Source organism: Oncorhynchus mykiss, chromosome 27 (assembly GCF_057628025.1).
Source record: "Oncorhynchus mykiss isolate SJ-2025 chromosome 27, ASM5762802v1, whole genome shotgun sequence".
NCBI lineage: Eukaryota > Metazoa > Chordata > Actinopteri > Salmoniformes > Salmonidae > Oncorhynchus > Oncorhynchus mykiss.
Genome location: NC_143048.1, coordinates 13,220,114 through 13,232,899, shown reverse-complemented (window position 1 = coordinate 13,232,899; position 12,786 = coordinate 13,220,114). Strand labels below are relative to the sequence as shown.

The 12,786-nt window shown below is 45.5% G+C and overlaps 1 protein-coding gene and 1 long non-coding RNA gene across 2 annotated transcripts; one reads left to right on the top strand and one right to left on the bottom strand.

Annotated features, from left to right (window-relative positions):
- Window positions 1–5,520: 5,520 nt before the first annotated feature.
- On the top strand, window positions 5,521–7,192 carry LOC110507549 (uncharacterized). The gene is made up of 2 exons (XR_005040078.2): window positions 5,521–5,819; window positions 6,073–7,192. It is a non-coding gene; the product is annotated as an uncharacterized LOC110507549 (long non-coding RNA).
- Window positions 7,193–7,822: 630 nt separating this feature from the next.
- Window positions 7,823–11,775, bottom strand: cd3e (CD3 epsilon subunit of T-cell receptor complex). The gene is made up of 5 exons (XM_090224485.1): window positions 11,402–11,775; window positions 10,275–10,487; window positions 9,901–10,038; window positions 9,577–9,632; window positions 7,823–9,226 (listed from the first exon to the last, which is right to left on the bottom strand). Exons 1-5 carry the CDS (start codon window positions 11,469–11,471, stop codon window positions 9,170–9,172), a joined length of 534 nt encoding a protein of 177 aa, XP_090080611.1. The 5' UTR covers window positions 11,472–11,775; the 3' UTR covers window positions 7,823–9,169.
- Between the last annotated feature and the right edge of the window lie 1,011 nt (window positions 11,776–12,786).

Genomic DNA, 12,786 nt, shown 5'->3' with positions numbered 1-12,786 from the left:
AAAGACTTGGAGAATAAACCCTCCTCCTCACAGCTGCCCATGTCCCTTAATGTTGATGATGTGGTTGTTACTGACAAGAAACACATGGATGAGCTCTTCAATCCTGACCACTTCATTAAGTCAGGATTCCGATTTGACTCAGCCATGCCTCCTTGCTCGTCCAACACTCCCCCGTATCTGAGATATCTACTGCTGCCCTCATTCTCCACATACACACCCGTTCTGCCAGTCACTGTCATGTACTGTCATGTTGTGTCTTGTCTCTGTCCTTTCCCTTCACCCTGTCTCCCTCTGCTGGTCGTTGTTAGGTTACCTTTTCTCCCCCGCTTTCCCCCAGCTGTTCCTTGTCTCCTCTAACTACCCATTCACCCCGTTTCCCACCTGTTCCCTTTTTCCCTCTGATTAGGTCCCTATATCTCTCTCTGTTTCTGTTCCTGTCCTTGTCGGATTCTTGTTTGTTGTGTTTCATGCCTGAGCCAGACTATCGTCATGTTTGCTGTAACCTTGTCCTGTCCTGTCGGAATCTGCCGGTCTATCTGAGCCTACCTATGTTTGGTTATTAAAGAAGCTCTGTTTAAGTTAGTTCGCTTTTGGGTCCTCATTCACTCACCATAACAGAAGAATCCGACCAAGAATGGACCCAGCGACTTCGGATCCTCTCCACTCAGCCGTCGGGATCCAGGGAGCGATGCTAGGCAGACACGAGCAGGAAGTATCTGCTGCTCGACATGCCGTTGAGACCCTGGCCACCCAAGTCTCCAACCTCACAGAACAGGTTCACCATCTCCGCCTCGATCCACCGGCCACTTCCAGGGCTTTCGAATCTCCGGAGCCCAGAATCAATAACCCGCCGTGTTACTCTGGGGAGCCCACTGAATGCCGCTCGTTCCTCACCCAGTGTGATATTGTGTTTTCTCTCCAGCCCAACACTTACTCCAGGAGCACTGCTCGTGTCGCCTACGTCATATCTCTCCTTATTGGACGGGCTCGTGAGTGGGGCACGGCAATCTGGGAGGCAAGGGCTGAGTGTACTAACCAGTATCAAGACTTTAAGGAGGAGATGATACGGGTTTTTGATCGATCTGTTTTTGGGGAGGAGGCTTCCAGGGCCCTGTCTTCCCTATGTCAAGGCAATCGATCCATAACAGACTACTCTATTGAGTTTCGCACTCTTGCTGTCTCCAGTGGCTGGAACGAGCCGGCCTTGCTCGCTCGTCTTCTGGAGGGTTTCCGCGCAGAGGTAAAGGATGAGATTCTCTCCCGGGAGGTTCCTTCCAGCGTGGATTCCTTGATTGAACTCGCTATTCGCATTGAGCGACGGGTTGATCTTCGTCACCGAGCTCGTGGAAAGGAGCTCGCGCTCTCCGTCGCCTCCCTCTCCGCATCACTACCATCTTCCTCTGCCGGCTCGGGTGCTGAGCCCATGCAGCTGGGAGGTATCCGCATCTCGACTAAGGAGAGGGAACGGAGAATCACCAACCGCCTCTGTCTCTATTGCGGTTCCGCTGGTCATTTTGTCACTTCATGTCCAGTAAAAGGCCAGAGCTCGTCAGTAAGCGGAGGGCTACTGGTGAGCGCTACTACTCCTGTCTCTCCTTCAAGATCCTGCACTACCTTGTCGGTCCATCTACGCTGGACCGGTTCGTCAGCTTCCTGCAGTGCCTTAATAGACTCTGGGGCGGAGGGCTGTTTTATGGACGAGACCTGGGCTCGGGAACATGACATTCCTCTCAGACAGTTAAAGGAGCCCACGGCCTTGTTCGCCCTGGATGGTAGTCCTCTCCCCAGGATTCAGCGTGAGACGCTACCTTTAACCCTCACTGTTTCTGGTAATCATAGTGAAACCATTTCTTTTTTAATTTTTCGTTCACCTTTTACACCTGTTGTTTTGGGCCATCCCTGGCTAGTTTGTCATAATCCTTCCATTAATTGGTCTAGTAATTCTATCCTCTCCTGGAACGTCTCTTGTCATGTGAAATGTTTAATGTCTGCTATCCCTCCTGTTTCCTCTGTCTCTTCTTCACAGGAGGAGCCTGGTGATTTGACAGGGGTGCCGGAGGAATATCACGATCTGCGCACGGTGTTCAGTCGGTCCAGGGCCACCTCTCTTCCTCCACACCGGTCGTATGATTGTAGTATTGATCTCCTTCCGGGAACCACCCCCCCCCCGGGGTAGACTATACTCTCTGTCGGCTCCCGAACGTAAGGCTCTCGAAGATTATTTGTCTGTAGCTCTTGACGCCGGTACCATAGTCCCCTCCTCCTCTCCCGCCGGAGCGGGGGTTTTTTTTGTCAAGAAGAAGGACGGGTCTCTGCGCCCCTGCATAGATTATCGAGGGCTGAATGACATAACAGTGAAGAATCGTTATCCGCTTCCTCTTATGTCTTCAGCCTTCGAGATCCTGCAGGGAGCCAGGTTTTTCACTAAGTTGGACCTTCGTAACGCTTACCATCTCGTGCGCATCAGGGAGGGGGACGAGTGGAAGACGGCGTTTAACACTCCGTTAGGGCACTTTGAATACCGGGTTCTTCCTTTCGGCCTCGCTAACGCTCCAGCTGTCTTTCAGGCATTAGTCAATGATGTCCTGAGAGACATGCTGAACATCTTTGTTTTCGTTTACCTTGACGATATCCTGATTTTTTCACCGTCACTCCAGATTCATGTTCAGCACGTTCGACGTGTCCTCCAGCGCCTTTTAGAGAATTGTCTTTTTGTGAAGGCTGAGAAGTGCACTTTTCATGCCTCCTCCGTCACATTTCTCGGTTCTGTTATTTCCGCTGAAGGCATTAAGATGGATCCCGCTAAGGTCCAAGCTGTCATTGATTGGCCCGTCCCTAAGTCACGCGTCGAGCTGCAGCGCTTTCTCGGCTTCGCGAACTTCTATCGTCGTTTCATCCGTAATTTCGGTCAGGTGGCAGCTCCTCTCACAGCCCTTACTTCTGTCAAGACGTGCTTTAAGTGGTCCGTTTCCGCCCAGGGAGCTTTTGATCTCCTCAAGAATCGTTTTACATCCGCTCCTATCCTTGTTACACCTGACGTCTCTAGACAGTTCGTTGTCGAGGTTGACGCGTCAGAGGTGGGCGTGGGAGCCATCCTTTCTCAGCGCTCCCTCTCTGACGACAAGGTCCACCCATGCGCGTATTTTTCTCATCGCCTGTCGCCGTCGGAACGTAACTATGATGTGGGTAACCGCGAACTGCTCGCCATCCGGTTAGCCCTAGGCGAATGGCGACAGTGGTTGGAGGGGGCGACCGTTCCTTTTGTCGTTTGGACTGACCATAGGAACCTTGAGTACATCCGTTCTGCCAAACGACTTAATGCGCGTCAGGCGCGTTGGGCGCTGTTTTTCGCTCGTTTCGAGTTCGTGATTTCTTATCGTCCGGGCTCTAAGAACACCAAGCCTGATGCTTTGTCTCGTCTCTTCAGTTCTTCAGTAGCCTCCACTGACCCCGAGGGGATTCTCCCTGAGGGGCGTGTTGTCGGGTTGACTGTCTGGGGAATTGAGAGGCAGGTAAAACAAGCGCTCACTCACACTCCGTCGCCGCGCGCTTGTCCTAGGAACCTTCTTTTCGTTCCCGTTCCTACTCGTCTGGCCGTTCTTCAGTGGGCTCACTCTGCCAAGTTAGCCGGCCACCCTGGCGTTCGGGGTACGCTTGCTTCCATTCGCCAGCGTTTTTGGTGGCCCACCCGGGAGCATGACACGCGTCGTTTCGTGGCTGCTTGTTCGGTCTGCGCGCAGACTAAGTCCGGTAACTCTCCTCCTGCCGGCCGTCTCAGGCCGCTTCCTATTCCCTCTCGACCGTGGTCTCACATCGCCTTAGATTTTGTCACCGGACTGCCTTCGTCAGCGGGGAAGACTGTTATTCTTACGGTTGTCGATAGGTTCTCTAAGGCGGCTCATTTCATTCCCCTTGCTAAGCTTCCTTCTGCTAAAGAGACGGCACAAATCATCATCGAGAATGTTTTCAGAATTCATGGCCTTCCGTCAGACGTCGTTTCGGACAGAGGTCCGCAATTCACGTCTCAATTTTGGAGGGAGTTTTGCCGTTTGATTGGGGCTTCCGTCAGTCTCTCTTCCGGCTTTCACCCCCAGTCTAACGGTCAAGCAGAACGGGCCAATCAGACTATTGGTCGCATCTTACGCAGTCTTTCTTTTCGTAACCCTGCGTCTTGGTCAGAACAGCTCCCCTGGGCAGAATACGCCCACAACTCGCTTCCTTCGTCTGCGACCGGGCTATCTCCTTTTCAGAGTAGCCTCGGGTACCAGCCTCCGCTGTTCTCATCTCAGTTCGCCGAGTCCAGCGTCCCCTCCGCTCAGGCTTTTGTCCAACGTTGCGAGCGCACCTGGAAGAGGGTCAGGTCTGCACTTTGCCGTTATAGGACGCAGACTGTGAGGGCTGCTAATAAGCGTAGAACTAAGAGTCCTAGATATTGTCGCGGTCAGAGAGTTTGGCTCTCCACTCAGAACCTTCCCCTTAAGACGGCTTCTCGCAAGTTGACCCCGCGGTTCATTGGTCCGTTCCGTATTTCTCGGGTCATTAATCCTGTCGCAGTTCGACTTCTTCTTCCGCGATACCTTCGTCGCGTCCACCCGGTCTTCCATGTCTCCTGCATCAAGCCCGTCCTTCGCGCCCCCGCTCGTCTTCCCCCCCCCCCCCATCCTTGTCGAGGGCGCACCCATCTACAGGGTCCGTAGAATTTTGGACATGCGTCCTCGGGGCCGTGGTCACCAGTACCTCGTAGATTGGGAGGGGTACGGTCCTGAGGAGAGGAGTTGGGTTCCCTCTCGGGACGTGCTGGACCGTGCGCTGATCGAGGATTTCCTCCGTTGCCGCCAGGTTTCCTCCTCGAGTGCGCCAGGAGGCGCTCGGTGAGTGGGGGGGTACTGTCATGTACTGTCATGTTGTGTCTTGTCTCTGTCCTTTCCCTTCACCCTGTCTCCCTCTGCTGGTCGTTGTTAGGTTACCTTTTCTCCCCCGCTTTCCCCCAGCTGTTCCTTGTCTCCTCTAACTACCCATTCACCCCGTTTCCCACCTGTTCCCTTTTTCCCTCTGATTAGGTCCCTATATCTCTCTCTGTTTCTGTTCCTGTCCTTGTCGGATTCTTGTTTGTTGTGTTTCATGCCTGAGCCAGACTATCGTCATGTTTGCTGTAACCTTGTCCTGTCCTGTCGGAATCTGCCGGTCTATCTGAGCCTACCTATGTTTGGTTATTAAAGAAGCTCTGTTTAAGTTAGTTCGCTTTTGGGTCCTCATTCACTCACCATAACAGTCACATTCTGTTAAAGGTCCCCAAAGCACACACATCGCTGGGTCGCTCGTCTTTTCAGTTTGCTGCAGCTAGCGACTGGAACGAACTGCAACAAACACTCAAACTGGACAGTTTTTATCTCAATCTCTTAATTCAAAGACTCAATCATGGGCTCTCTTACTGACAGATGGGCCTGCTTTGTGTGATGTATTGTTGTCTCTACCTTCATGTCTTTGTGCTGTTGTCTGTGCTGTTGTCTGTGCTGTTGTCTGTCCCTCAATGTACAATGATATGGCACAATAATTTTTTAAGAACTCAATATTTGTTTGTGTGTATGCCATTATAATACACGTCATTATAATGTACATGTGTGTAAGGGATTGTGCGTGCATTGTGTGTATGTATGGCGTGTTTGTGTGTGTCCCCAGCCTGTGATAAATGCATTAAACTGGATACAGCTACGGCTGTAGGGATGGTTGTGGGAGTCCTGGTGGCCACTGCCTGATTGGAGTAGCTGTTTACTGCATCGCCTCACAGCCCAAAGCAACTCTAACCGCCGGCAAGAAAAGTGAGTGACCACACAAAAGAGAAAAAACATAGGAGTATGTCAACTTGAATTTGAATGGTACCTGACGAGCCCCGACCCACTTTGTTGTTTTCTTTGTATATTGTGCATTGATTTTTGAATACTCAGAAGTGAACACTTCTGATTTAGCTATTCATAAAAATGAAATGTTTTACAGTAAACATGCAAAAATAATGCACATGAAGACCATAACCAATCATGTAATGTCTGTCCTTTCTTTCTTTCTTTCTTACAGACAGATCTGAATACAGCACTCTGCCGGAAAGGAGATGAGAACCATAAAATATGCTCAGTGCTACATTACTTTTACCACCCCTCAGAATAATAGTTGTAAAGCATTGAGAAATCAGGTCCACAATGTCCATGACAAGTCTCTCAACTGTCAATTTGATGTACAGAACCATTGACTGTACAAGTTAATGCCATTCGGATGTACATACATTGCCTGTTTGCTCAGTTGCTTTGTTAAGTTTGCGCTACTGTTTTGCATGAACTAAGATTTCCTTCTGGAACCATATATCACACGTTTGTTGAATTCTATTTATTTATTTATATTGTAGAGAAATTGTTTATGGACATACATACATTTTCCACGTATTTAAAAAAATAAAATAAATTTTTTTTAGGCTGTTTTGTTATTCCATGTAGTAACACAATTTTTGATTTGCTTTTATAATCCGAGCATATAATTTTTTTTCAACCTGTGTACAGATAATGTTTGAAGAATTAAGGTGTACGACGGTTAGTTTTGAACTCCAAAGCTCTCGCTCATCACTGTACCCTCTGCATGAGAGGGAGCGGGCCTTTCTTGGCTCTTTGGAGACATAGTCATTGGTACGTCTTCATCGATAAGGCCATACTGAGACAGCTTCCCTTTTGCCTGTGTACCTACATTGCCCAGCAGACAAATTACACCTATCAGCTCCGCTCAGAGGACGGTATCTTGTTGACTGTGCCCGGACAGAGCTGGGTAAAAAAAGCATTCTATTTCTCTGGCCCTTCCACTTGCTACAAGCTACAGAAGGACAGGAAGTTGCAGGAGCTCGTGTTTTTGAATTAGTTTAAAGATCAGGTCAAATCTATGGTGGACAATAAAGTGGGTGGCTGTCAATGTTTTGACTCCTAGATGCAACACACCTCACCAAATTCATTTCAATTGTCGTGCTTTGTGTTTCATGTTGTAATTGTGTCTGAAGCAACTATTTTGGCCAGGTCTCTCTTGGAAAATAGGTTTTTAATCTCAATGAGACTAACCTGGTGAAATAAAACCGAAAATAAAGAAATAATGAAATGGAAAGTTGGTCACAAAATAACGACTGCAATTGTAACAATAAATCATTTACTTTTATATGTTCCCTGATTGTGTTCTGTTATTTCTGGTTTCATCCTACGTTTTAGCAGATCACCAAGTGAGTCAAAGTCATTTTGTTCTATCAGACTTTCCACATAGAGCAACTTTAGTGGAGGGTTTGCTCTACCGGAAGCCCGAATGTGTCAGATATTCTAATGGAACAGAGCGGATGATACATGCAATGCTTTTCGAGTGTAGTTATGGGGGTTTACTGCTGCTAGTCTACAAAGTGCGGTTTCCTAACGGAGCTTCGAGAGGAGATCAAACGGAAGAGCTCAAACAACACAGAGCTCACAGTGTACACAACCAACCCCCACACATCCAAGCTCACATCACCCCCTCACACACAAACACACACACACACACACACACACACAAACCAATCAACCAAACTTGCAAACATACACATTTATCAAACAAGACTCAAATTTCCCAGAAGAACCACTGTTGATCAGGTCTAACAGATACCATTCACTTCAGTGTTCCAGGTGTGCACGCTCCATGTTCATGGTCTTCACTCTGGACCATAATTAGCTGAATCAGCTGTGTAAGTTCAGGGCCGGATTGATCTACAGGATCTAGTCACTCATTGATACAAAACTGTGGGAAACAACTGTAGACACCCACACCTGAATGTTCTAAGAAGGGCTTTATTCTTGTCAAAAGAGAAAAAATATATATACATCAAATATACATGATTTCCACTTCATTCTGGCTATAGAAAGTTTGAGTAAGGCAAAAAATACATTTTCTTTCCACTGATGCGGGTAAGTAGTCTGTCTACAGTCATATGTGAAATGTTTCCGGTGAGATCATCATGATTAGCAACAGAGAGACCTGGCCAATCATCCACCATCGTTTACTGTAAGCGTAAGGGGTGCAGGCATCTGTGTCTTAGACCATGAGAGCTGACACTGAAGATAGAGAACCACAAACTAGCTAGACTCTTTAGTCGCATGGCACTACACTTCATAAAACAAACATTTCCTTTGTGTCCCAGTGGCTCACAGTGAAGTAGATAGAATCAATGCAAAATATAACGTACATGTGCTAATACACTGGGTGCACAAAACAGACTGACCAGGTGAATCCAGGTGAAAGCTATGATCCCTTACTGAAGTCACTTGAGTGATCCACTTCAATCAGTGTAGAAGAAGGAAGACAGGTTAAAGAAGGATTTTTAAGCCTTGACATGGATTGAGTCATGGATTGTGTATCTGTGCCATTCAGAGGGTGAATGGGCAAGACAAAATATTGAAGGGCCTTTGAATGGGTAATGGTAATAGGTGCCAGGAGCACCGGTTTGAGTATGTCAAGAACTGTAACACTGCTGGGTTTTTCACGCTCAACAGTTTCCTGTGGGTATCATGAATGGTCCACCACCCAAAGGACATCCCGCCAACTTGACAGAACTGTGGGAAGCATTGGAGTCTACATGGGCCAGCATCCCTGTGGAACTATTTCAACATCTTGTAGAGTCCAAGCCTCAATGAATTGAAGCTGTTATGAGGGCAAAAGGAGGTGCAACTCAATTTTAGGAAGGCGTTCCTAATGTTTTGTACACTCAGTGTATAGACAGGCAGCAATAACATTGTGAAGAGGAACAACTTGGCTGGCACCTGCAAACATTAATACCATTTTACAACAGTTGATCAACACAGCTACGTACTTGTTGTTTTCAGCACAGCTAACATCTAAAAGTCTTTACAAAGATCTCCCTATCTTTATATCTCTATTTTCCAGAGCAACACTACGTTGATCACTATTATCACTAGTTACAGTAATTCTAAACTACAGTTTTAACTAAATCATAATATCACACATTTTACACATCATGCTAAAATAAAAAGCCAATTTAAGTCTAAGCTAAGCACTACAGAGCCTTCTCCCCTACTCTTTGATGGCAGGGTGAGCTGAGGTCTGCTGGTCCGGGGCATCAGAGGAGTCCTAGAGAACAGGTGTGGTCTGGTGAGAGAACAGTCTACCCAGTCCTGTGGGTAGCGTAGATATCTCTGCTGCGGGTTGCCAGACTAAGGGGCTGTCAGGGGGAAAAGAAAGGCTTTAGGTGACTGATGTAGCTGTTTGGTGTTGTTAATGAAGTCAGACTCACAGATCAGTTTAAGTCAGACTCACAGATCAGTTTAAGTCAGACTCACAGATCAGTTTAAGTCAGACTCACAGATCAGTTTCCATTGCAACACCGCTATTTTTTTAATGCATCTCCACCGGAAGTATTGTGAATAGCTAGCCTAGATCATCTCCCTAAAATACTGACAGACTTTAGCTAACCAGGAGATGTGGAATGAAGGATAGGTAGGAGATACGGATGGAATAAAAGCAAAAAATACAGACGGAGCGCTAGACAAGAGGTAGTGGTAGACAGCCTACCTCATAGTCAGGACTTGGCACCACTGGTGGGCCACGACCTGCTGAGCGGGAAGTGGCTAGGGGGAAAACCAAATATAAGTTAGTATCAATTCATAAATAAACAAACACAAATATTGAATAAATAAACAATTCACTATACTTAACGTTTATAACACATGGTCGATACCCTATGTGTACTATGTCACAGGGAATTTAGATTTTTATGATCTCTGAATACTTTGTTGTTGAGTACTCCTGGGTATGGTCAAATTAAATAGTCAAGAGCCTTCCTTATCACCAAGTGCCACTGTTGGCGGATGCATAGTCAGATGGTAACAGTGTTACGTTTTTGGGGTGCAGCAGGTCCAGACTTCTTCCGAGCCCTGAGATACACAATGAGGATGACCCCTCCTGTCACCAGCAGGTCCCCAATGATGGCCCCGGCAACCAGAGGCGGATTCAGCTCATAGCAGTCCTTACACACTGTAACACCAACAACACACAGATAGGCATAGGGGTGGAAATAATGTGTTGAAACGACCGCTCAAATGGGATGGAGAAAAGAGGTTGGGGTGCATTCAGGGAGAGGGAAAGATTTGATTTGAAAGGTCCAGTAAATCATTTGCCAATAACCAGAGATACAGAGATTAGTGCTGAATCTGGGGCTCCGCACACAGTTATACTAAACATAATGATGTCTTTAGGACACTTTTACTCACCCTTTCCTTTAAAGTAAAACTGATAGGTTGCTGTTTTTTCAGGACCAACCTGAGGATCATACTGATATTCACAGTGGTAAACTCTTTTCTTGCTTTCATCATAATTCTCTTCAATATTTTGACTGTTCTTGTCCATTTTGGTAGTGCCGTCAAACCATTCTCCTATACCAGGACAGGTCATTGTGACTTTAGTTCTCCAGAATGACACATATCCTAAATAAAGAAAACACAACAGATGCTTTAGCGCAGGGGTGACAAACATACGGCGAGGTCGTCCAATCCAGCCCATAGGTCATTTGAGTATTAAACTTTTTTTTTCAAATAATATTCAAATTACTAGCTTTTATATTATACACTGAGTGTACAAAACATTAAGAACACCTTCCTACTATTGAGTTGCCCCCCCCCCCCTTTCCCTCAGAACAGCCTCAAGTAATCAGGGCTTAGACTCTACAAGGTGTTGAAAGCGTTCCACAGGGATGCTGGCCAATGTTTACTTCAATGCTTCCCACAGTTGTGTCAAGTTCTCTGGATATCGTTTGGGTGCTGGACCATTCTTGATACACACAGGAAACTGTTGAGCATGAAAAACCCAGCAGCATTGCAGTTCTTGCCCCAAACCGGTTCGCCTGGCACCTACTACCGTACCCCGTTTAACGGCACTTACATTTTTGGTCTTGTCCATTCACCCTCTAAATGGCACACATACACAATCCATGTCTCACTTGTCTCAAGGCTTAAAAATCCTTCTTTAACGTGTCTCCTCCCCTTCATCTACACTGATTGAAGTGGAATTAACAAGTGACATCAATAAGAGATCATAGGTTTCACCTGGATTCACTTGGTCATTCTAAGTCTTTGTAAAGAACAGGTTTTCATAATGTTTGTCCACTCTGTGTATTATATTTCGGAAAATATATGTAAATAAACAGTACGGTATTGTCAATTAAGCATTTAATGTCTGATTAAACACATAATGGTATATTCACCAACACAATAAAAATAGTATGCAAAATTATCTTATCTTAGGGTACATTTTTATACAATTCAGCAATGTTTTGAGTCTGTAATTGATAAGAAAATAGTAAATGTCGTAGAGTAAAAGACAGGGACATTTTTTACATTACCTTTACCCTCCACAGTAGTCATGATGAGGAGGAGGAAGACAAGCCCGCCATAAACGCCAGCTCTGTTCATTTTCTCTACTTCTCAGACAGACCTTCGATTATCTTGATTTTCAGCAGTCAAAAACTTAAATTCTAGCTTGCTAGGATTGTATCTGAAACAGAACAAAACTAGACTCAGGAAAATTATAGAGGAGACAGAAAGTTACGGCAAGTCAACAAAAGTCATCCAAAGAGCTCTCTCGCACTCTCTCTCTTACGCTCTCTCTCTCTTCTCCCCTTTTACAACAGGAAGTGAATGCTTGTGTGCAATTGTTATGTGCACTCTAGAAATTAGGGGTTAAAGAAGGGTTCTTCTAAGATCGTCAAAGTTCTTTGAAGAACCTTAGTGTTATTGGCACTGAATATTGCCCAGAAAGGTTTCGTCCAAGAACCCCATAGGAGGTGGGGTTCATTGAGGAACCTCCTTAGTTGGTGGGGGGTTCTTGCAGGAACCTAACTGCCCAACTGAAACATTTGGATTTGAAAGGACAGCAGGTGCAGGCAGGTGCAACTTAAAAATGTAAAGATCTCCTTAATTTAAGGTTTGTCCCTTGTATGATCTAAATTGATGTTGTTTTATAATGATACTATCTATCTTTTCATAACTTTCTAAAACAGAAAATGAACACAATTCAATGGATATCAATCAACAAAGAGGTAAGAATATGTAAACTATAAGAATAGGTTGAATGCTAGATGTTTTGGGTGCATGTGACTAAACTGTTTACTTTTGTGTCTGTGTCTGCAGGTATACAGATGAGGAGGCATACAAAGGTATGTCAATAGGTATTGGTATGTTATGCAGATCATCCTCCTCCCTTACTTCTTCAATGAAAATATCATAGGCTTCTACATTATGGACAAGGTATGTGCATGAATACCATTATCAAAACAGTTTTTTTCATTCATATTTACCACAAAAACCAAGGTAAAAAATAGTGTCGTATGCATGTTTTGTTAATCATCTGTATAACTACTATTTTTGGGATTCACAGACTTCACCCTCCCTACACCTCTGATGAATATATCAGGAAACCTGTTCGATCACCATGCACTGCAAAATCATTCGGTCTATGAATACGGAGAACATCAACACATTAACATCAACAGGACAAAGGATATACACATTGGACTTGGGGCTCTGCTGGGAGTTTGCCTCATATTTAGATTTTTTAAATTCTGCTTTGCCACTAAAATCCTAATAAACACTGACAACTAAAATATTGTATTATTGTTATGCGTATTATAATAATAATTAATAATAATTGGGGAGGGGGGTAGTTCAAAAATGAACCCCAAAAGGTTCTTCAAAAGGTTATTTGAGGATCCGTTAAAAGGGGTTCTTT